This window comes from Haemorhous mexicanus, chromosome 12 (assembly GCF_027477595.1).
Source record: "Haemorhous mexicanus isolate bHaeMex1 chromosome 12, bHaeMex1.pri, whole genome shotgun sequence".
Taxonomy (NCBI): domain Eukaryota; kingdom Metazoa; phylum Chordata; class Aves; order Passeriformes; family Fringillidae; genus Haemorhous; species Haemorhous mexicanus.
Genome location: NC_082352.1, coordinates 14,912,777 through 14,937,228, shown reverse-complemented (window position 1 = coordinate 14,937,228; position 24,452 = coordinate 14,912,777). Strand labels below are relative to the sequence as shown.

The window sequence follows — 24,452 nt, the reverse complement described above, 5'->3', positions numbered from 1 at the left end:
TTAATTGTGGCTTGCTTTTAGGAAAGGGGGAGGTGGATGCAAGATGCTTTGCCCGGTCTAAGGGGAAATACTAGCTGTGTATTTTTAACTCAGCAAGTTATCACAAGTACTCAGTTCAACTTCAGAACTGGAGGATGAGATTCAGCATGGAATTACCACACATCTGGAATAGGAAATTTCCCTACAAAACCAATTGCAAAGACCTGGCACTAAGTTTGCTGACTTTTTAGAGTAAGACACCCTCTAAAACACCCAGGTAGTTTCCCACACATTTCTGGAAGCCTGCCTCCTTCAATGACTGTGCAGCAGAAAACCTTGTCAGGACAAGCAAGATCCTCCTAATGCAGGCGGAGCTCACCACTGGAAGCCAGTTCTTACTGCCCTCTGAGATAAGCAAATCGGAGTTAATCCATCAATTATTTGAACTGAAGACTTGATCTCTCTTCCTCACCTTCTATTTAAAGTTTCAGTGGAAGCAGGATTAGCAGAGTGAGGCTTTGCACTGTAAAGACAGGAGAGCCAGAAAAGGTGCGTGGTGTTCATGCTTTACACAGCAGCAGCACAGTGCAAAGTGCCGACAGGCGGTTGGCTGAAATGCTTTAATTCTTCTCAGGCAGATTTATAGCATCTCCTGAAAAAAAGTACAGTCTAGGCAAGAACACCCCTGAATTAAAAAGTAATTCACTCTGTTTTTTTCAGAAGTCTTTCTTTTTACTTAGTCTCATTAACAGCCTCCATGCTTATCTGAGCTACAATTTTTTTACAAAAGTAATTTTGTTACTACTTCGCCCCACCTTGCTAGTACAAAATTTCAGACAGATTCACTTCCAGACACTATACTGGTGCAGTTTAGTGATACTTGGGATGGGCCAGATTAGGACTGACCACACACACTCCCACTGTTTCTGCCAGAGCCAGCTCACAGGAAACAGGATGACAACCTGTTCTGGGGGAATACAGAGAGCTGAGTCTGCAAACCAAACATTTGTTAACTCTTTAAACTGACTTGCACAACTAAAAGTGATTTTTCCTCCACTTACAAATAGACCAAATTTTGTGGACAGTTTGATGTTTCAACATAATTCTCTTACAAAGCTCACATTTCAGCTGCATTTTGATAAAGAAAAGGGGTTTTAAGCACTTTTTTGCTTCATTTTTTCACTTGAAATTTGCCCACTTCGCACAAAAGGTTTCTCTCAACTGCCAGCACTAGAAACAAGCTGTGATGCAAAAATAAGTGGAATTTTATTGTACCTTATACAGCTTGCGCCAAAATGTGTTACTAAATCAGCTGCTACAATCATTGGTAGTAGGTAATGTTGGCACAAAAATGCTGAAGAGGAAAAATAAGATGTTTTGCAGCATGAAAATAAACAGATGCTTCAAGGAGAAATGTACAACCCCACTTTTGACCAGACCCTTACTAAATTAATCATCTCTACCTGTTAGATCAAAGTCACTTTCTAAACATAAAATCATACAGCTGCATTTAATGAAAACCCAAATTTTAAGTGATGACAAGCACTAATAAATATGCTAATTTCTTCATTTAGTTGGCACTTGTAACACTAGTACAAAGAAGTAAGTTATTTCATTAAACACTGCAATTCCTCTGGGGAAATAACTGAAGTAGCTCATCTTGCCTGTTTTCACGACAGCCAGTTTTGGTGAACCAGGGCTCTAAGAACACTCAAACAACTCCCTAGGTGAGGCAATAAGCATCAACATCACAAAATTAAAACCTGTTCTCTTTAAAGTGAGACAAAGGAGCCTTCTGACAGCAGGTTGCAGTAGCTTTCTCCAGAGGGAACAACTCTGCAGGCAGCAGCAAACACCAGGCAGACAGTGCTGGAGCTTTAACAGATGCCGGGGATTTCCCAGCCTAACACATATTAGCACTTTGTATTTGCAATCCTGATTTCCAGCACCAAGCAGTTAATTTGCATGTTAATTAGAAACAGGTCACCAGAAAATTGCACCAGACAACCTTTCTGTACTGACTGGAAAGGACAATGACACATTTCCATAAAGTTTATATCCTTATTTTAAGGACATTTTCCCATCCAGAAGTTTGCAGTGTTCAGGGTGATCCTTTCACTGAGCATGCATTTCAATACATGCCTGTCTCCGATCTGGAAAAACTAAAACTGGTTTAATATCAGACAGCTTATGAGACGAGCAAAACAAATATGCAAGTCTGTGCAATGCTAGAGAAAATAATGGTAAATTAGTCTAACATGAAACCCTCCTTTTACCACAGTACAAAATTAAACAGAGGAAGCCTGAAAGAAAAGCATTGTTAGAGTATGCCAGAGAGAGAGCTTAGCAACTGGTTAGGTCTGGGCAGCTCTCAAGTCTGCACGTTCATCCAGTTCTGCTCAGTGGTCACATTCACTGGCAGTGGCAGGTTTCAGAAGACAGGAGGCAGCAAGGAAAGACGGTGTTATGGACATTTTAACTCCCTGGAAACACACTCTACAGCATCCTCTCTCTTCGAACCTTCTTTTATATGCTAATACTTAGAGTATTATGCTTAAATCAAATGCCCCTTCAGCTTAGTTGTAGAGAAGTTATGTTGCCAAGCCTAATAAAACTGAATTATGGCTGCTGTTTGCTGTTTTGATACATTAGACTCACTGGCACCTCAGCTTCTGAGAAATCATTTAATTTTCTCCAGAACTTCCAAGACTGATCACTTGACATTATCAGACAATAATTTTCAAATTATTTCAAAACAGACAGAAATACTACTACAAGGCTCTACCTCATGTAAGCACTACACTGTTATCTTCAATTTTCAGGATATCCATAAGCTGATGGACTTGAATAAAGACTTCCAGATGCTGAGGTTCATGTACAATTGTTGTGCTTCTAACAGGCACTCTCAAGTGGTTCCCAGCTCCTTGCCCATTTTGCCTGTGAGGCTCAGATGCTGCTCTGGAGACCAAACACACTGAAGCAGAGCAGTTCAAACCAGGCTCTAGGATCCATTCTGCTCCACTCTTTACACGTCCCCATCTTTATTCATCCTGAACACATCACCAGTGCCACTGCCTGAGGAGCTGGGCTGTTCAAGTTAAAGATAAATCAAAGTTTTGGGTCCAACATACAACCTCCTGCTCCATCAGAAGTTCAGTTCAAACCTTGGTACTGCCAGCAGCTCAACTGGCTTAGCTAAGCACAGCAACAAGACATAGCACAAGAGGTCCTCAATATCCAGCAAAGGAAATATTCCATGCAAACACAAACTAGTTGAATGAACTAAAACTCAAAGATGTGGTCCACAATAACCTTGTAAGAGAATGTAAAGCTGCTGTGAGATTCAAGAAAATAATTTTACACCATCTGAGCTGACTGCAAGGTTCTTTGATTTTAAGAAGCACCAACTTTTGAACTACTTGCAGACAACCTGCAAAGGAGTCTGCATAGAGGGACTCATCCAGACATCTGGTTTTAAAACTGAATTAAGCACATATCTGAACACAACCATCCTGTGGACCATCAGCTGTGTTGCCACTTTAATAATACTTACATCAATGAATACAATTGCCAGTAGATGACCCATTAATTAAAAAAAGCCCATTTGTTTCAACTACCTAAGAGGTTGAGGAAAAACATAAAATTCTGTAATATTATTAGCCACAGATCTACAGAAAATTAAGCAGCAGAGGATGAAAATCGGGTACTATTACTGTGCTAACTCATCACTTTTGTTCCTAGGAAGTCTGAATGGTTATGGCCCTTTCTACATGTCTCCTAGGAAGACATCAAATAGACACATGATTTTTCACCAGCACAGCAGTTGCCATTGGAAATCCAAGAAGACACCAAATCACTCAAAGAAAATCCTTCAGCCAGTGCTTGGGATCTACACTAGGAATTCACTGCAGTAAAACTAGTGAATGGATTTGCCTGTTCTCAAAAGATTTGTTGGTATACTTGAAGGCTTTGATGTGATCACAGCTGTACAGCAGCTTCTTCACCTTCATAAATTCCATGAGAATTGAGGTGAAAAGGGTATTAAAAAAAAAAAAAAAAAAAGAAAATCATAAAACCCAGCAGCTAGAAATCCTGTCTGTATCTGATCCCCACCTCCTGACTGGAGACTATCAAGATTGCAGGAAACAATCATTTACTGAGGCTGTTCATAAAGGCCCCATAAAGGCCACAAGCCAGACTGGCTTTGAATTGCATGAGCACAGAACGCCCTGAAGAATGATAATTGTCAAAGAATTGTTAAACTTCTGCACACAAAGAAAGACATATTCTGGTTAAGGTTAGATCTTGTCCCTTCATATCCACCACTGGATGAAAGGTTTCACTCCAGCTGATATCCCATGCCTACCCCTGTCTTTTTATATCACTGCCTCAGGCCATTTTCAGTACGGGAATGTGAGCCATCATCTGATCCACTCCTCAAAGCACAGAGAACTGATTTGTTAGTTAATTTTATCTCTAGTCATGCTTGAGCAATCTCTTGATAATGTAACAGGGAATTTTTTCCTTATTTAAACAAGAGATGTATCAGCAATGAAACAAAGCAGACAAGAGTTAGGCACAAAAGCAACAACATTAAATGGCAGATAAGAGAACATGGAAAACCAGCTCTACAATGACACTAAAGTATAACATTCCAACTATCCCACTCTTTTCTTGAGAAATACGGAGAACCGTGTTTACTGGCTATTTTTCAATCTCATGATCTTTCCAAGAACTTCAAGGAAACAGTATGCTAACACAACATTACACAACTGCAGCTTTCAGATAGCACAGAGTGGGGGATCTCAAATTTATGAGAAGGGTGTGTTTGGTTTTCTGTAAAAAGGGGGAAAACTGGATTCTGCCAGGAAGTCCCATGATTTCTGTGTTATCCCTTACCCCTGTTTGCTCACTGCCTGCTCCAGGAATTTCCCTCTTGCAAAGATCAAGACCCAGCTGAGCTCTGGTTTCTCTGGCTGTAAGAGACAACTTCCATCTTACGTTTTCTACCATACAGCAAATTTTGGGATGTAATTAAAAAGCTTTTGAGCACACTGTTCATACTTCAGAAATGGCTCCTCAAACTAGTTGCCAGTTTCAGTTCTGAAAAGCTCCTGGGCAAAGAATCCATTCAGTCGGCCCATTAACCACTACATCATTTCAGTGGGAGCCTGTGAGGGTTTACAATCTTCATCAAGACCTACAATGTGGGGTTTGTGGGTGGTTTTAAGTTAGTGTGACCTGACCTTCATCAATACAGAGAACACTACCTGGGATTCCAGTAATGAGATCACTTCTAACTTGCTTTTTCAAGGATCATGCTGCTCCGTGGACTCCTCTGCCACCAAAGCACAGGAAGAGGGCAAGGCTTTAAGCAGTACAGCATTAGTGCACCTGACAGCTGCTGAAGCCTTCCTGTGCACAGCCAGTCCCTCAACCATGCCAGTCAAAGTAGGGTGCAAAGACACTTTTACATTGATACAATCAGTGCTGCTACCAAGGGGAGACCAAAAGCTGCACTGGGTTGAATACAGACAGGAATAAAATCCATCTGACAGACTTGGCAGTTGACACACAACACCAGGAGAATGCAGGAAACACGCCTCAAGGAGACAGTGTTGCAGGTTGTTTGCTGAAGAGTTACCTTTCCTAAGCTTGGTTATGCATTCATTATCCACTTGCACACACAGGGATGTATTAACTAGGAACACACAATGCAGTTTTGCTAATTAGCTCAATCAGAAAAGACTAAACATATCCCCACTTCCTTAATATGAACCAATTTAAAGACAGTAGTTTATCCCTTCAGGGTAAGGCTGCCTGCCTGACATTTCTATTTAATATTAATGTTGAGTCCACTGAAATTCATACACAGTATTCTGAAGAAAATGAAGGTTTTGAGTAAGAGGTGGTCTTAATTTAGGTCAGTTGCACCAGCAAGTATTTACGAAAACTCTTTCCTCTCTTAGAAAACCACACCCAGCTGCCTTGTCACACTCTTACACTACAGGTTATTCCAGAAATTCTGTTCTGTCCTAGTATCTGCTCCCTTAAGCCCATGTATTCCTTTCCACTTCCCATTGAAAATTCACAATTAACACTTTTGAAAATGCTTTTGAAAGTCTTCAGCACTAATTTACAGACCACCTCCAAATATTATACAGCCCTGGTGAACCAGAAGTCTACAAAGTAACTCCAGTTGTTTTGATTTTATGCAGAAGACTTAAGATACATATATGTGCAGGTTTTTTAAAAAACAATCTGAAAGCAGTTTGAGATCTCCTGGGTTTTGATCAAGAACTTTAAATAGAGTAATTAGCCAGGGTTCATTAAAACATGTTTTCATTAGCTTCCCTAGATATTTAATCTGAATTAATTTACCCAGCCATGTGCCCCAGGTACAAATTTTAACCCCCTTAAGCCCAGTTTCCTTTAACATGGACATCTTTTCCCATCAAAGCTTCACCAAGTCTTTGTCCGATTTTAATTATATGGAAATAAAACATCTCCTCCTTGACTCTACTATCACACTCCTCAAGGAGGACTTGCAACTTCAGTCACCCAGGTTTTACCTGGATGAGTTGACACTGTTCAAATCTCTCCAAGGATGAGCTTATCTGGAGCAGGGACTACTGAACCACCTGAAGCTACTCCTAAGCACTGGCACTCACATTCAAATGCACTGGAACCACTTCCCATTTTCCCCAAAAAAAGCTGTTGTTTTGTTCAGCTGCCCTGGCCAGGGGAGCAGCAGCCTTCAGCAGTGAAGCAGAGAACTGTTAGACACTTATTACTCCTAGATTTAATCAGCTTCTGAGTCAGAGCAGTGCTCACTCCACCAGGTGCCCAGACATCCAACTGTTACCCATCACCACGGTTTATGATGGTAACATGCAATGCCTAATCCTAACCCCATGTCTTGTTTCCCCTCCAGAGTATGGGTGCTCATGCTAACATGCTTTTTTAGAGGATTTTTCTCTATCCACTCAGCTCCAAGATTCTTAACCTTGCCTTAAGAGAGGTGAACACCTGAAGCAGCCTGACTTAGCCAGTAAGCCATCACATTTCAGCTTCTCCAGAAAACACTCTTCCTAGGAGTGTCACAGGGCATGACAGAATAAAGCCAGACATGGCTTTCCCAGGAATGCTCTCTCAAAGCGCTCTGCAGAGGTTTTAACACATCACAAAGACAGCACAAAAAGCAGGACAAGAGCAACAAATGTGTATTGAGGGCTGGCTGAGGCATGCAAACCTCGAGGGAATGCTGACCTTACAAACAAGGCACTAGTAACAGCAGAAAAAAACTCCAGGAAAAGTTCATTAAAAGCTTTTAATCATTTTGCCCTGATACAGGATAAACAAAATACTTGGTTCAGAAGGGAAAAGCCTAAAATAAATATACACTAACACATATTATTACTGGCACTACTGAATGCCACAGTCTACCAGCTGAAATACAACGCTATCCACTCCTTTCCCAAACCAGCAAAATACATCTTTGAGACCATCCCTTCTTCAAGAAAGAGCATTAGAACAGAGAAAAGGTCTGTGACCAAACAGATTTGCGTCATTTGTTTCCAAACCACTGCAGCAAGATCTTAGGCTGCAAGAGTTGCATCTAATACTTGAAAGCTGTACCAAACATGCACCATTTTATGCAGAGGAATCACTCCCAGGAGAAGAGCTGATCACCTCATTCAGGAACTCATGTTGAAACATTTCTGGATGAGTGACCAGACAGGTCAGCTCACTCCCTAAACAAACAAAAGAAAAACTGTTACTAAAGATATCCTAGCTAAAGCTGTTTCTCCTTCTGGGAACAGGGAAATCCCAAATCCTCACAGGGCAATTTTAGCTGTAACTGCTGACACATCTCTAGAATACAATCCCCACCTGCCACAGAACTCACTACTGAATTGGATGGACTAGTATGGTCCTTCATGTCATTCTGCAGACAGAGCCAACTGCCTCTGCTCTCTACAAAAAAACTGCCTCAGATTTTCAGGACAAACTATTTGAAATACCCACCAAAATCACCATTTAGGACACACATTCCTCAAAAAAAAGTAAATGGTCAAACAGCATAAAGTCAACTGGGAAGTCTTTTTGCTTCTAAGAAATAAAAAGGAACAGATAACTCAAAACTTGTTTAATAGCTCAGAGGAAGAAAATACACTCAGGTTCACAAGGGTATTCCGCAAAAAATCAAACACCTTATGTAAAATTGGGCCCCACTCACATATGTACCAATTATTCAACTACAGCACATCCCCATAAGAGATGCACATCATTTTAGTTCTGCACTCAATTTATTTAAACTTGGACAAGCCTGACACATGTCAAGATTTAAAACTATTACACTTAATTTAACATTTCAATCCCACGCATCCTACCCAAGCAACCGAGCTCTGAACACAAAGCAAGCCTGAGGGACTGGAAGTGCAGCCCCCCTGCTCCATTCACCCTAAACCATTTGATAGGATGTTATGTCATGCTATTCAAATCCAAGTGTGACTGACAAGACTCTTCCCTCCTCCAGCAGCTCTCCAGGGAGCAAGGGTTATTCTGGTAACTTTATCTGTTGTTTTCCTCAGCAAGCACTTTCTTCTCAACAGGGAGTTTCATTGATAAAACTACCCAAATGCATCCACAGTGTTACAGCCAAGGGAGCACTGCAGAATTCCCAAAGTCATGAGCAGTATTCATCACACATATACCTCAGGCTCTTACAGTCCCAAGTAGATCCACTGACTGCTGCAGGTTACATGCAACTTCATAAACATTTGCCAGAAACTTGGCAAGACACATCGTCTAGAGAATTAGAAGACAAGCTGCCTATGCCCCTTCCCTCCTCCACAACAACTCCCAGGGTATCTCTGTCACATTAAAAGGAGGAGTTGTAGTTTTCAGGGAGGAGGAATGCCTATGGCAATCAAATCCTAAGTATTTACCAGGCATGTGAGTATCAAAACTAAGAACAAATACATTCCTCCACACTGCTGTTTCATGAGAGCCTCGGGTATTTTTGTAGAGAAATAGCATATTACCACTTTTTTAGTCCTAAAATTCCTTTTGCACTTAAATATGCAGCACATTTGCTCTAAAAGAAGGATGAAGCACCATTTCAATCCCACAATGTTTTTAAGACTCTGAGATGCTACAGGCAAAAGAAATCGTTCCATATTTTTACAAAGCATTTCCATGGATTAAAGCTAGCAACAGTCTGTAAGAAAGGATATGGAACATTGAGTAACTCAGACTGATGCACAGTGTCCTGATATCTTTTGATACAGCAAGTCTTGCAAGTGAATGTTAAACATGTTCATATCTTTTATTGAAAGGAAGAACAAACAAAGAATTATAGAATAATTCAGGTGAGAGACTAATTAAAAAAAAACAATGCAATCTGCTCAGGATTAAGAGACACTACTCATTCCCAAGACTGTAGGGGCAGAGCTCAACTGTTTCGGAACATATCATGTTGAAAAGCAAAAACAACAAACTCAACCAAACTTCACCTCTGCTCATGGCAGGGAGACAGACTCACTGCCAGCCCACACTCCCAGCCTGTACACCATTCCACTGCTGCCAAGTGCTGTAGCTCAGGAAACCAAAGCACAGTTATTTGAACCAGCACTTCCCAAAGTGTCACAGGATCCTAACACACTTCACATCCAGGCAAACTGGATGGCTCTACAGGAAACTCCACAGAAATGGTAACTGATGTGGAAGCTGTTCTCCTGCTCACACACCTTGCTCAATCAGAGCAAGGTGCAAGATGCGCTGTAGTAAGGGAACAACTACCACTGCCTAGAACACCAGGACAGAAAGGATTTCTATACTCTCCAAGTCACTGTTATTCTGGAAGTTTCACCTGATCATGTACCTCTGCCAAGGAAAGACAATATCTTTCTGTTGTAACTGTGTCCAACTTAAAACCTTGGAACTTCAAGATAAATCCTTCCTTGGTCAAAATCCCAGCAATATGCTATGACAGCCAACAAATTCTAATCAAAGCCTCGTTTCTCTGCAAAACTATATTTTTTTCTAGCTACTGCTTTCACCATCACCACCAATTCTGTGATTTTATCAGTGTTATCAGGAATATTACAGTCTATTTCTATGAAAATATGTACTTTCCAGACAAGAACAAGCTGGAGTGATTGTACCGTGCTCTGGAAAGTCTTAACTAGATGACTTGACTAGCATAGCTTTGGATTGTTCATTTGAATGATATGAAAAATTCCAAGCTGAAACAAACAACAACCAAACAAGAACAGTGCACACCTTGGTTAATGATGGCTAGAGGCTCAGATGGTCAACACAAGCCTACTGCTCTAGTATCCCATGAGAAGCAAGAGTCCCAGCTGGAAAACAATGGCCAAGAGCACTGTCTGCCTGTGGCTGCATCCTCTCAGCTTCTGCACAGCAGTTTCTAGAAGAGAATAACCCTGACATTGTCCTTCCCTCTGCTTCAAGGTGGCTACATGACTGGGGAAGTGGCTGTGCTGTTCAGATCTTCATCTGCCCCAACCTCCTCAGATAAAGATGCTCATCTCCTAACAACCCATGCAGCTTCCCTGTCCACATGGCTTCAGATTCACCAGAAGGAAGCTCACTGCTGATGGCCTGGATTCAGGTCTGAAGTGCTACCAATGGATCAAACCTCAAAAGAAGGCAGAACAAAGCAATGAGCTCTACAAATGTGAGAGCAAATAGCACTGTACTCACACTGCCCAAATTTTACTCATGTGCAGTGTTTTGATAGCTTTGAGGCAATATTTTAGATGCTCTTCAAATATGATCTCTTGACATATTTTACAGCTTTTAATGCTAAAAGAAGTGTGTAACATACAAAGAAAGAACTTAGAAAACCATACCAAAGCCCAAAAGGGCTATTTAGGAGTACTTTCAGAAGAATTGGCTCCCTAAGTAAGGATCATAACATAAGCCAGCCTCCACAAGTTTATTTTAAATGGCTCCTGAGGAAAAAAGTTCCGTTCAGAAAGACTCTTCTGGCCCAATTTAAAATCATAACAATCACAGTGTATGAAATAATACTCGACCTTAAAACTTGAGACAAAGACTTTAAGATATGCAAAGGTTCTCCAATATTGTAATGACTAACAGCCTCTAAGCTACTCTGCTACCTTCTCTTAACATCTTCCTTTTTTACCATTCTTGCTTGAATAGCTTCATATTAGGTTCACAGAGGGGATTTTTTTTTTTTACCTAAAACTTTGATCTCCTAGGCAAGATCCTAATACCAAATTTGTAATCCCAGCAGGCAAAGCAGATGTGGTTACAGTCAGAGATCAAACTCCATCTCTCAACGGACAAATGATCACTTGAAGATGGCAACAACATGCTGCCATATTATTTAAAGTTATTCATGATGTACAACTCTAAGCAATAGAAATGTTTTGGCTATTTAATTTTCCCTAAACCAGTCCAGACACCACACTGGATAACACAGCTTGGTGGGATAAAACCCAGCAGGTTAAGTGACTAGAGCACTGATTCTCATCTTCTCTTACAACTACACAACAGAGAAATTCAAGCTGAATCCTCCTCCCAGCTTCACGCCAGCACCACACAGCCTACCTGAGCTCTCCAGCATTCTTAGAAAGTTTTCAGAAAATGTCTTTTTCAAGTAGTCTAAGACTAAGATACTGTGAACCCCAGTGAGTAAAACTGACATTAGAGGATAACATTTACTAAATAATCTTGGAGAGCATCACAAAGTTATGATGGGTTGCACTGGAATGCCTTGAGGGAGGAAAGTATTTGGGGAAATTACTTGGGAAGACCTGACCATACAAAGAGAAGCATTTAAATTCCATCAGCACCCTCCCTAGCAGAACAAGTTTAGACTATGGTTTTATACAAGAGGATGCTGGAAGTCTTCACAAATGCCTGGAGGAGGGGAGGGAAACCAAAAACCCTGTAGTTTGTGGTTTGCTGTATGTTTTTCCACTTTGTGTAAGCGTTACCTGTGAGTTGCTCATGGAAAGGAAGCCAACATAGCCTCAGAGCACGTGAGAAGGATTTGATGTGGACAAGCTCAAGCCACACTGCTGAGTGCCTGAGCTGGAACAAGCCCTGCATTATTCCAGGCAACTCTGCCCAACACAGTGCTGCTATTTCTGGAGTCAGAGGTGACAGCATTATCAGTAATGGGTCACCATATGTGTGCTGTATGCCTGCTACAGCACAGACCACAAAGCAAAAATATGAAACACTGCAAAGCTTTGTATTCTGTGAAGGAAGCACAAAATTCCACCATTCCTACAGCTAATAGGACATATACATCTAATTAAGGCTATTAACAGTAACATTAAAATGAGTGTACAACTTTAGAGATGTGAATCAGTTGAGGGTAATGCTCCCTAGAAGAACCCTTTCCCAGGTGATTCCTAGAGACAGGACAAGCATTCACCACGGGAGTCCCATTCCAGTACTCTGTTTCATAAAAATGCAGGAAAGATTTAAGATATAAAAAACTGTTCCAGCTCTTTCCTTTTTTTTAGCTTTAAAACCTGGTGTTGCTTCACACAACTGATCAGAAACAACTGAAGAAGGCCGTTGATGACTGCCTGGAAGCCTCCAGTTAAAAAGTAAGCAATGTTACTACATTCACAAAATCTTTGACCTCTGCTGCAGAGTCAGCTCTACAGGCTTCAGAAAGTTAAGACAGATGTCAACACAAATCTGAATACCTGTGTCACACTGAGAGATCCAGCACCTCACCCCTCCCACATCTCAGATGTTGAAGCAAAAAACATAGTGTGTTCCTAGTAGCAGTTCAAAAGGAAAAGAAAGGAATTTGGGCTGTTGGTTGAAGGGAATTTGTGAGTGCCTCATTCCTGGAATTGTGCAGGGACTTGGAGCAACCTGATCTAGTGGAAGGTGTCCATGTCCATGAGACAAGTTTTAAGCTCCCTTCCAACCACCCTATGGTTCTATAAATCTATCACCAAAAAAGCATCCAAGTCAACACAATGTCATAAGTGAATAACGAAACAAAATGCTTGACAAATAAAACTAGAGTCAACAGTTCTCTGCACCTGCAGTTAATCAGGGCCTTGTATAGATGGAGACAATTTTGACAAGCCTGTCTGAATTTTACAAGAGGATCACATTAATATTGATTTGTTTAGATCACCATGAACACAGCTGAAGAACTGCAGTCTCATGAACAATTCCTGTTGCAAATTATGACAACTGCAGCGTTGCAGTGATTTTCTTTGACAGTAGTTAACTTTTCTGATTTTGCAACATATATAGGCCACAGAGACAGATATAATCCCCAAAATCAACTTGATAAGGGAAGAGCTTACTGCAAGTTTCTTCCAGACCTTGCTTCAAGTCAGCTGAGAACAGCCTAACAAAAGTTGACTCAGCTCAAATCAAGTCTGGAGTGCCACAGAAAGTCTATAAGCCAAGCAGGTTTGGGTTTGTTGTCTTTTGTTTAATTCCATCACAACCTTTTTGTAGGGCAATTACTTCAACACTTAGAAGAATGCATGCTCTGCTGAGTTTGTTTTGCAGTTCACTTGGTGCAGAGTATTTTACCCTGCAATAACAGAACAGTGTAGAAAAGAAAGCCTCAATTAGCAAACTACTGAGCAGGATGAAGGCTGGTGAGCTTCCTATTAAGATTCAAAAGATCTAGACAGCAAAGTTGCTACCAGATTAAGCTAGTCATTATTTTTTAAACAAAAGACAGCACATTTGCCTGATTGATTTTGCATAGCGGGGCTGTAAGAACTATTTGGTATTAACCCACACTGTTACATATAAGTACTTAATTACATCAGCATAACCACTTGCATCCTCCAAAAGAGATTTAAAACTCCTGAGAATCAACTAAGGAAACTACAAGAAGTTTTGCATAAAAGAGCACACAGTTCTATCACTAGGAAAGGAGTAAAATACTCCAGGTATGTAGAGAGTACATTAACTTACTACATTAACTGCCTTTTGTCAGGTCAGCAATTCTCAGCAATGCATTGCTTCAGATAGATGCAAAAAAACCCCCAAATGCAGCATGTAGTCATTTCTGTCCTGCATGATGATGGTCATTTTTCCCTATGGTGTTACTTGGCAAAAGGGACATTCCATGTGTACCATTAGTCTTTAGCCTACTGTTACTAAAGGCATCAGGTGTTCAGTTTAAGGCAAAATTGTAAACATTACAAACAAGAAATGCACTCTAATGCTAAAAGTGAAATCTAAGCTCACAAAGCTGTAAGATCTACAAGACACACTTATGTAAAGGAAAAAAAAATTAAATAAACTCAGGCACAGAACCCTTAAAGACAACACAGAGAAAAAAGACACCTCTAACTTCTGAAGGAGATTCCTCAGCTCAGAGCTGCAGACATTCAGACACCAGCATTCCAGGACAGTTTTTATGAATGCCACCCCTGCTCAGAAGTGGAACAGGATGGGTTTTCATCTCTGTCTTGATGAAAAAAGGTTGCAATTATAACACAAGCTGGCACCCAGGGAAAATAGGATCTCTGCTCTTCACCTAATGCACTGTGATGGATACTGATAAACTGAGCTTCCAGAAAATCAAGGTATCCCATGATAACAGAAAATTATCAGCTAACAGAATTGAAAAATTTTAGTGCCATAGCAACCAACTTCACAGACTTTAAAACTGAATTAGTCAGAAGATCAAAAAGAAAAAACTATTTTAAAACAAGATTTCAAATAAAAAGGCAATTACCTAGCCTTTTTATTCATCTAATTCTTTGGTGTACATTATTAGGAAGAATAATTGCAAAGCTTTTTCCAAAGCAAGTGTGCATTTTCCCAAGACCAAAGAAGCAGAATCCACTGGAAAAGTGGTGCATGCATGCAGGAAAGCTATGCTGTAAAGAACACCTAGTCATCTCTGTACTAGAAAACAAATGCAGCACTTTATTTGCCAAGAATAATCCCTCTTCAAAACATTCTGTTCCAACCATGACAACCCAAAGCAGCACCAGAGAGATCTCCTTTCCTCCAGCATAAGGGAAGGAGAGAGTGTATGCAAAACACAGCCCAGCTGTACCTGTCTCTACTGTAACAACTGACCAAGTCTTTGCTTTTCAAAAATATTCAGCTATTTGGCTCAGGAAATCACCTCCCCCAACACAGCTTTCTCACTGCACCCTGAGCCAAGCCCAGGCTGCACAGCCTGCATCAAACTTTATTTCTTCCCTTGTATTTCCCCTCCTTTTCTCCTTGGTATGCAGAGCTGCAGCAGGCCAGCAGTGCCAGCTCGCTGGAGGAAGCAGACCTGTAAGATAATCTCTCTTACTGAGCCAAACATCCCAGGCCAAACTGATATACAACCAGCTACCACAAGTACCAGCCTGCCAAGAACAGCACAGAATTAAGAAAAACAACTCCACCTCCAAAAAAACTCACAAAAATAATTCCCTTTGATAGGGAAAAGGATATGGAGGACTAAGAACCTGTGCTCAATGCTCTGTTCACAAGACATTCAGTCCAGCACCTGGAATGTGAGAGACCATCTTCCCCTATATTCAGCTCACACATGGCTTCAGCAAGAAGAGTACTTTTAAATATTGCTACATCCTGAAATGAAGCCAAAGGCTGATGCCAAAGTAACCAAGCTAAAAACAAATCAAACTTTCAAACTATATTTAATATTTTACTTTAAGACTTAACTACAAAAGCCAGGAGGAAACTGGGCTTACACTACCCAAACTCAAGGGAAAAAGAGAACCTCGGAACAAAAATGCAGCTAATCTCGGGTAAGAAGCCAAGCCTCAGGAGAAAAACCTTCACTGCTCCTTGCCTTCCTGTTGCTCATGTGTTTTTCAAAACTTAATCATCACAATCCTTCATCCTAGGTCCAGCCATTCTCTTCCATTGATTTGGATAGTCCATCTTCCATTACATTAATTTTAAAAGCAGGAGGGACTATATTCACAATTCAAATTAATTTGCATCTACCACAAAGCATTGTAAATTCTTCATTAAATTCCATTTAAGACAGAACTGGGTCTGAAAATTTCTTATTCAGATGTCACAGGCTTCAACTCAGAGAGCCAAGTTACAGAGCAATAATTAACTCCATCTCTTGAAATTGCAACACATTGCACCTTTAAGTTACTTCAACTCCAACTATACTGGTAAGAATTCTCCTTTTATTTTTCTCAGGAAAGTAGCAGTTCTTAAACTCCTGTGTCCTTTTCAGACTGTGAATGATCACCAGGTCAATATCCTTTAGAAAGAAGGGAAAATGTAAGCAAAGCCCTTGGCAAGGCTTAAGGTACATCTTTCAGGTTTCTGATCGTTGCCTTTAAAAAAACCCAACCCTTTGAGTGTTGGTATCTGAACCAGATGATAATGCTGTAGGCACTGCAGAGTACCACTGGAATACTAACTGCCTGCTCCTTTGCAATAGTAATGATTAGAGAACCAGAACAGCCTTCATCCCACAACCACAGACTTATCAACCCAAGAAACAGGCAGCTTCTTACAACTTAAAACAACTCACCTGAGAGCCAGGGAGAATGTCTGGGGATTTTGGGCAAAAAAGCCCATAAGTGCTGAAAGAGATGGTCAACCCTGCCAGGAGTGTCTTCACCACTTGCACTTCCTAAGAATTAGCCTAACCTCACACTATGTTTAATCCACAGCCCTCAATTATTTAAGAGCTCTGGATAGGTAACCAGTCATTTGCTGCCACAAATGAGACATCTCAAAAAGGGAACTTTAAATGCCAGCCTCCACCAGTGCACAGGAAAACAGAGAGATGGAATAACAGGAGTACGTGCTCAAATATAACATAATGTCATATGTCGAGTCAAACAAAACCTTTGACCTTGAACTCAATAAATTAGGGAGATAAAAAAGAGGAAAAATAAAGTAAAATGAGCTACTGTGACAGATCACACTCATCTACCTCAGTGCAAGCAAAAGGATTAAGGGAAGCCTTTACATTTCCAATCCATTTACCAAAAAGGTAGAAACACTAGAGAACCAGGACAAGGACTGAGAACACACAATTTTTCCTACAATTACAGTATGACCCAAAGAGATGAAGACCCCAAGCATGCATTACTGTCTGGTTTCTATTCTCCATCTATAATTTTAAAACAAGTAATTTCACTATTTTATCAGATCACTTAAGGAGTCAGGTACACACAGAGTGAGAAATAAAACATTTAAATGGAAGAAATATGACAGTTCCTAACCTGTCAAATGGTGCACGCTCCTCAGTCCATTAAGTCACAGCAAATGAATTTTCTGGCCTTCTACACCAACTACAATACTGAAATATCAGGAAAAATACTATTCTTGAAATACACAGCATTCATGATAACTTGTTTTGTTCTTAATCCAATCTTCAACACTAGGAGAGTCCTATTTTTTCCAGAAGGCAGAGCATTAAGGCTCAATTACACTGTCTTTGCCATAAAGGTGTTACCAAAGAAACAGAACCACTCAGGATGAAGAAAGTAGCAGGAGGTCAAAACTTTGATCTCTAATCCCATCTTAACCACAACTGTTTGATCTAGACAAAATACTTAGCCTTTAATGCATTAACATGATACAGAACAATATCATGCTATATATATTGCACAATCTTTATAAGGGCAATGCTCAACAATTATGGTATCAAATTCACTCACCAATTAACTAGACGTAATGTAGGTTCTAAAAGTAAAATTATGCTGCACTAGTAAACCAGATAAGGGACCTACAGTAGATAAGATTATTTTCATCCCTTTTAATGTTTCCCACCTCAAATTCAACGACTTGGTCATGCTTCAAATGCAGATCATCATCAATCAAGCAAAAATCGTTACCTAGCAAATATATTAATATTTCATGGGTTTATTTATACTTTAACCACCATGCAAATCAGTTTAACAGGCAACCCACAAAAAAAGGGCTTAAAGGCTGCAGCCTGTGTTCAGTGAAATGCAAACTCTGAAGTCTTTCCAGAAACAGGCTTGCAACCTGAATCCTTCCATGAAAAAAACACTTTGGAACACAAACTTATACAAAAAAATATACTTATACACTACCCCTTTCTACTTGTTTTATATCGTGACATAGAATTATGTGAATAATAATTGATATCTTGATGACAAAATTTAAGTCACTCAAAAGTATAACATATCCAGTGCATGAGTACTTCTAACTAGAAGGAAGTTAATTCATCTGCAAAATGCACCAAAAAATGGGGTTTACTCTATTTTCTGATTATGGTCAAAAATGTTTAAGCTGAGTAGCTCTGACCGTGACCATTTCCTTCTCCAATCAAGGAGCATCCTTCTACTACAAAAGGAAAGAGGACTCTGCACTACATTAATTAAACATTTCTTTAACTCAGTGGAAAATAAGTGGTAAAAAGTATTTTATATCAGCCTGAGGATCTATTTTTTTCTTCAAGAATTCTAAAAATACACAGTGCTTAAATAACTCTTTGATAATATTTTAAACTGACAGCCTACCAATAACCTCTCAAAACAAAAACTTTAAAATTTACTATTTGGGGTTTGGCTTAGGTGTTTTTTTTTCCATTTGTGTAGGGCTTTCGGTGTGGAGTTTGGGGTTTTTTTTACTATTTTCTTTGTGTCAGACGGTTTTTTACTGAATATTTGTGTTGAACTGCTTCTTTCAACATCTGCCTTACAAGTTGGGCTCCTGTACCAGTCAACAACTGACTCAAAACTCCTGCTCCTTTAGATTCAAATTCACTGAAAGCAAGAGAAGATGTACTTCAAAGACAACCACCCCTAGAAATCAGCAGATACTGAAACCATGTGATTGCACTCACACTGACTAACAAAACAAGCACACCTTCTCTTTTCTATATATTTTATGTACTGAAAAAGAATGTTTCAAATAGTTGTTTCTCCTAGTTATTTCTATTTAAAAGTGTTCTAGCCTGCATCACACTAAGAAAAATCAATGGATAATCTTCATAGCAACACTCCCAGTTTCAAACTGAATTTTCTCCACTTGAGAGAAACATTTCTTATGAGAAAAGTAAGATTGCCTTAAACACCTAGAGAAAAAAATGCTGCCTCTGCAGCCTAACTGCATCTAAAAATTGTACCTGCTCTTGGAGCAGTGTCTACACACTGTCCTCACTGAGAGCATCACACAAAACAACTCCCCAAATCTCCACTTACTATAGCCTGACTGGTTTTAAGTGGGCTGTATGACTCAGAATAGATCCTCACCCATTTTAAAACGGAATTGTCACTTTTCTGGTATTGTCCAAAGAAGCAGTCAGATGCTCTAGAGTCAAAAGCAAAAGTCATATCAACAACAGTCCATACGTCACTTATTTCCTCTGCTGTCATCTCCAATGCAAAGGAAACATCTGAGGCAACATCTGACCCCATTCCCAATCAGCTGAAATGCTACTCAATATTTACAACTCATGACTTTTATTCACAGTCTAAATATCAAGTGTTAAACAGTAGGGATACACAGAAGTCAGCTCCTTCAATTAATTTCTCAGAGCAGCACCCTGTGAAGTCATTTTTACATCAGGATGCAGCCCATCACATTGGTGTTACTGGACAAACTGCTGAGAGTTAAGACCAGCTGACAGTGCTCTTTGCAGGCTGACAGACAAATAAGGACAAGGCCACAGAGTGGCATCTTCTGAGAAAAACCTCAATCCAAAAGAGCCCTGAGATGTCCTGTTGATGCCTGGGATGTCACCCAGGAAAAAAAACTCACCTTCAGCACTGGGCATCAGGCAGCACTACAGCTAGACAAGACCAACAGCCAGCAAACTACAGACATCAAGGCAGGCTTAGGAATGGGAAAAGGAAAACCACAAGCAGACATAACTGCACTTCAAAGAGTGCAGTTCTCAGGAGATAGGCAGAGCCAACATAGAGGTTTGTACTTGCTGAAAATAAAGCGTGATGCAAAACATTCCTTCACCTTCGATTTGATCTTATCCCTCTCCCTGCACAGCTCTGTGTACCAGCCCTGCACTCAACCCCTCTGTGCTTTAACTCAGAAAAATGCCAAAACTATTCCAGCAGAAAACGGATAAACTAGACACCAAAAGGGTTCACCTCGCTAAAATGGCAGAAAACCAACAAGCACTGTAACTGTGAAAAGAGTAGGGAGGGGCTATGCAACTGGAAAGAAAAGAACAAGAGCTTGCCTTTTTGGCAGGCTGGCAGCTTGTGAGCCACTGCCTGTGAGGTCAGCTTCCGAGATCCTCTCAGACAGGATGCCTACCTAAAAGGAGGCCAAAAGTTCCCAGACAGGGGAAAGGAACAGCAAGGGGCAAGTTATTCACAAAGCACATATGGGAGCATTTCATACCTGTGAGAGATGTTGCAGCAGGACTCATTGAAAACACCTACCACGAGTGTCTTACTAAATACCCACCCAGAATTAAAACATGAAGTTAGATTAAAATCAAAATTAGCTTTGCATTTGAAGCCAGAAGTAATCACTGACACTTACTGGTTCAAGACTCCCTTCGATTAGAGTAACCATTGCCACTGCTATCTGCTGTCCTCATAAAAACGGATGAGAAACGAGCCCAGGTTTTTCCTAATCGCATTCCCTATTGGGCAAAACACCATTAAAACTGACCCAGCCTGGCATTCCCGGACTCTACAGCAGAGAAGCCAAGAATACACAGACCTCGAGACCAGGACGGCTCACTAAAAGCGCGTCCCCCACAGGCTGCTTCAAAATGAGCCCAGGAATGAATGAAAAGATGGAGCTGGAAGACTCGGAGGAGGCAACTCAGTTTTTTCTTGAACTGGACTTAAAACTGCTTACGACAGGTGATTGAGAACAACACAGACTGCCCCGTTAACCTCCCCATAAAGTCAGCTAAGTCTAACGATTATATATCGAGTTTCATACACGCACAACCGAGGATTGGAAAGAAGCCGCCTCTGCAGCCGAGTTCCAGGCGAAGGTGGGAACCTGAACGTGAAAAAAACATCTCAGGTCACTGCTGCTGGGAGCACGGCGCCTTCACTCCGCACTACGCGGGCTGGGCTCTCCCAGACCTCCAGGAACGAATAACCCCGCAAGGCACCAGAGGCAGAACACAAAGCCATCCCCCCGAGAGCTCTCCCTGCCCGGAGGGCGCTGCGCGGGCGGCAGCGCGGAGCCCCGAGGCGCAGATGGAGAGGAGCTGCTCTCCGGAGTCCTCACGGCCACCCCGCAGGCAGCTCGCTCCTCTCACGGAGCTCCGCAGCGCAAACTCCGATCTTCAAAACACAAACCATGAGGGAAACGCGGGGCGGCGGCGCGGCGGGGCGCGGACCCGGCTCTTTGTTCGCCGCCGCGGGCAGGCCCGGCCGGCCCCGGGCCCGACCCTCACCTCGCGGACATCCTGCAGGCACTCGAGCACGGCGAGGTTGTTGGCCCAGCTGTGCTTGGAGCAGAGCCGCACCACGTCCTCCCGGCACACCGCCTCCTCCGACAGCTTCCACCCGCTGCCCGACCCGCCACCGCGGGCACTCCGCGGGGCAGCCGCGCCCGGCCCCCCCGGCTGCCCAGCTCCGGGCAGAGCACCGCCGGGACCGGCAATGCCGGCAGCAGGGCTGGGCGCCGCCGGCCGCGCCGCCAGCGCCAGCAGCAGGAGCAGCGCCGGGCCCGGGCAGCGGCTCCGGACACGTCCGCACGGCGCCATCTTGGATCCGCCACCTCCGGCGTACGCCCGCCCACCCCGCGGCACGCACGGCGTATGCAAATCAGCGCGCCCGTGACGTCGCCCCAGCGGGACGCGCCCCTTTCCTGGTGAGGGGGCGTGTCCCGTCCTGGCCCCTCCTCCAGCACGCGCGGTGGCCCCGCCTCGGCCGTTGTCGCCTCAGGAGGACGAGGCGCCACCTCGGGAACCACCGCGGCTCTGCGGCCCCGACGGCCCTCGCCGCCCCTCCGGCCTCTAGCACCTCCTTAGCGGCCCCGCAGCCCCTCGGCGGTCCCGCAGCCTTTCAGGGGACTCCGCCACCTCTCAGCGGCCCCGCACCCCCTCAGCCGCTCCGCAGCCCCTCAACGGTTCCCGCAACGGCTCCCGGATCCCCTCAGCGGCCTCCGCGACCCCACAGCCACGCAGGGCGACACTGCCGAGCCAGCGGCGGTGCCGGGACGCGAGGAGCCGAGCCTGGGCGTGCTCAGCCTGCCGGGAAGGCTGCAGCCGGTCCCCCGCCTCCCTCAGCAGGTGTCCGATAGCTGGGGTCAGTTTTTGCCCGAAATCCCATTTCCCACTCGCACTTCGGCTGCCCAGGAATTGAGGAGGTAGGAGACGTAATGGGGAAACTGAACTTTGCGGATGACAGTGCTAGCGAGCTGAATGGCGAACCAAGTCTGGACAAGGATGAACAAATACAGAAATACAAAGAAGAATTACAGAAGAACGAAGAGAAAATGCAGGCGATCAAAGCAAAAATTAAGAACACTGAAGAAGAAATGCAGGAGATCAAAGAAAAAATAGAGAAGAATGAAATAAAAATACTGGAGTACAAATCAAAAATAGAGAAGATCAAGGAAAATATATGGAAGAATGAAATGAAAATACGGACAAAGAAAGGAAGACTAGGGGACATTGAAGAGGAAAAAAGGAGCAATGAAGTACAAAAAGAGAATGTAACAAAAGTATGGACAAACAAAGAAAAAATTCAGGAGCTCAAAGATAGAATACATAAGAACAAAGAAAGAATACAGCAAAGCAAAATAAAAATACCAAGGAATCCAGACAAAATACTGAAGTATGAATTAAAAGCAGAGAATGAACTAAAAGTCCGTAACAACAAAGAAAAAGTGCAGGACATCAACAAAAAAATACAGAACATCAAAGAAAAAATACAGGAGATCCGAGATGAAATGCAGAAGAACAAACCAACAGATGACACCAAAGAAAAAATACTAAAGAATGAAGAAAAAATACGGAAGACTAAAGGGAAACTACGTAAGAATTAAGACAAAAAATTGACTGGCTGCTAAAAACACGGAAAATCTTTAATAAAATGCTGACATTCAACTTTCCTGCTGTCATTTCTCCATGCTGAGTGCCAAATTATCAGCTGGATTGATCTTCTGCCTATATATGGATGCACTCCTGGCCTCTCCTGGGGCAGGGTGCAGGGACAGCTGGAGGGGATAGGACAAACCCAAGAGCCTGGCCCAGCCCTGGGGTAACTGCAGGGAGCAGAGAGCCGACCAAGGGCAGAAAAACACATTTTGGGGGTGCCAAGAGACAGCTCATTTTCAAGGTTGGTGGGTTGCCTGCGCCTCCTGCGCTGTCAGTGCCAGGCACTCTGGTTTTTTGGGGGCTGGAATTGGCACGTCACATTCCATAGTAGCTCTGGGCTTTGTCCATGGGAATGGAGAGAAATAGGCTGTAGGTGTGATCAGGTCTCCAAAACAGGGTCTATAATGGCTGATCCCATTGTAGGTGGGATCTACAAGTTCCTCCTGGAGCAATAAGTGGGGGTTGGATGCTGAATTTGGTGATGGCTCATCTAAAAGCAGTGTTTGCAACCACACAGCCCCCTCAGAGCGGTGTTTTGGGAATGCTGCAGCCCACTTTGCCCGAGCAGCCAGCCAGGCCCAAAGTTTCACAGTAAAAAATACCTGTCCAAGTGCTGAGGCAGTGGCAGCAGTGGGACACAAGTCCACCAACAGCTCAGCAATCCCAGCTCTTCAGATGTCCTGCCAGGATCTCACTGGGCCAGCTCACAGCACCCTCCTAGGATAGGTTTGCCTCCAAATCTCGGATTTGCTTCCAACAGCAGATGGAAATGGGCTACAGGGTGAATCTCACCTCAGTTCCCCTCCTTGTTGACTCCAGGAGCAGTTTTCCCAGCACAAGCTGGCATCAGGCCAAAGTTAGAAGCTTTTGCCTGCATGCCAGGATGCTCCACGGGTGTGCCCTGGCTCAGTGAGGTGGTGTGAAGCAGAGCTGCAGGGCTGCTCTCTTCCTGCCCCAGGCTGCCTCATCCTGCCTGGAAGAAACCCTTCTTTTGGGAATGCCTCTGACTGTCTCACCCAGTCCAGGAGCTACCAGAGCACCTTGAGCCCAGTGTGGCCACCAACCTGCAGCTATGTCATCCAGGTGAAGGCAAGGGCAGGAGAGGGAGAAGCAGAGTCTCCATGCTCTTGTGTTTGAATGTCACACTAGGACACAGCGCTTGGGAAAGTGGCTTTGTGCTGGCACCCAGGGGCTGTACAGCTGGGAACACTTGAAAACAAAAGCCAGCAAAATCCAGCCCGTGCTTGGCAGCCTATTTGGTTCAGAGAATTATTTGAAGAGTTAGCCCAGTGCAAGAGCTGTCTCTGCTCCTTCATCCGTCACAGGATGAAGACAAAACAGAGCAGTGGAGCTGGGTTACAGCTCACTTCTTTCCACCTTTGGGAGATCTCCAGAGACTATTTTTTTTCTCAAGGAACACCTTCTCCCAACCTTAGATTTCACTAAGGTTTTACTAAGATTTTACTTA

The 24,452-nt window shown here is 42.7% G+C and overlaps 1 protein-coding gene across 1 annotated transcript in view; it reads right to left on the bottom strand.

The window, feature by feature from the left end:
* The window catches only part of GLG1 (golgi glycoprotein 1), an 82,853-nt gene extending 61,183 nt beyond the window's left edge, over positions 1–21,670 (bottom strand). Inside the window, exon 1 of the mRNA XM_059857210.1 lies at positions 21,335–21,670. Coding sequence (XP_059713193.1) covers positions 21,335–21,646 — 312 coding nt within the window. The 5' untranslated portion in view covers positions 21,647–21,670. The remainder of the gene's footprint in view (positions 1–21,334) is intronic.
* Between the last annotated feature and the right edge of the window lie 2,782 nt (positions 21,671–24,452).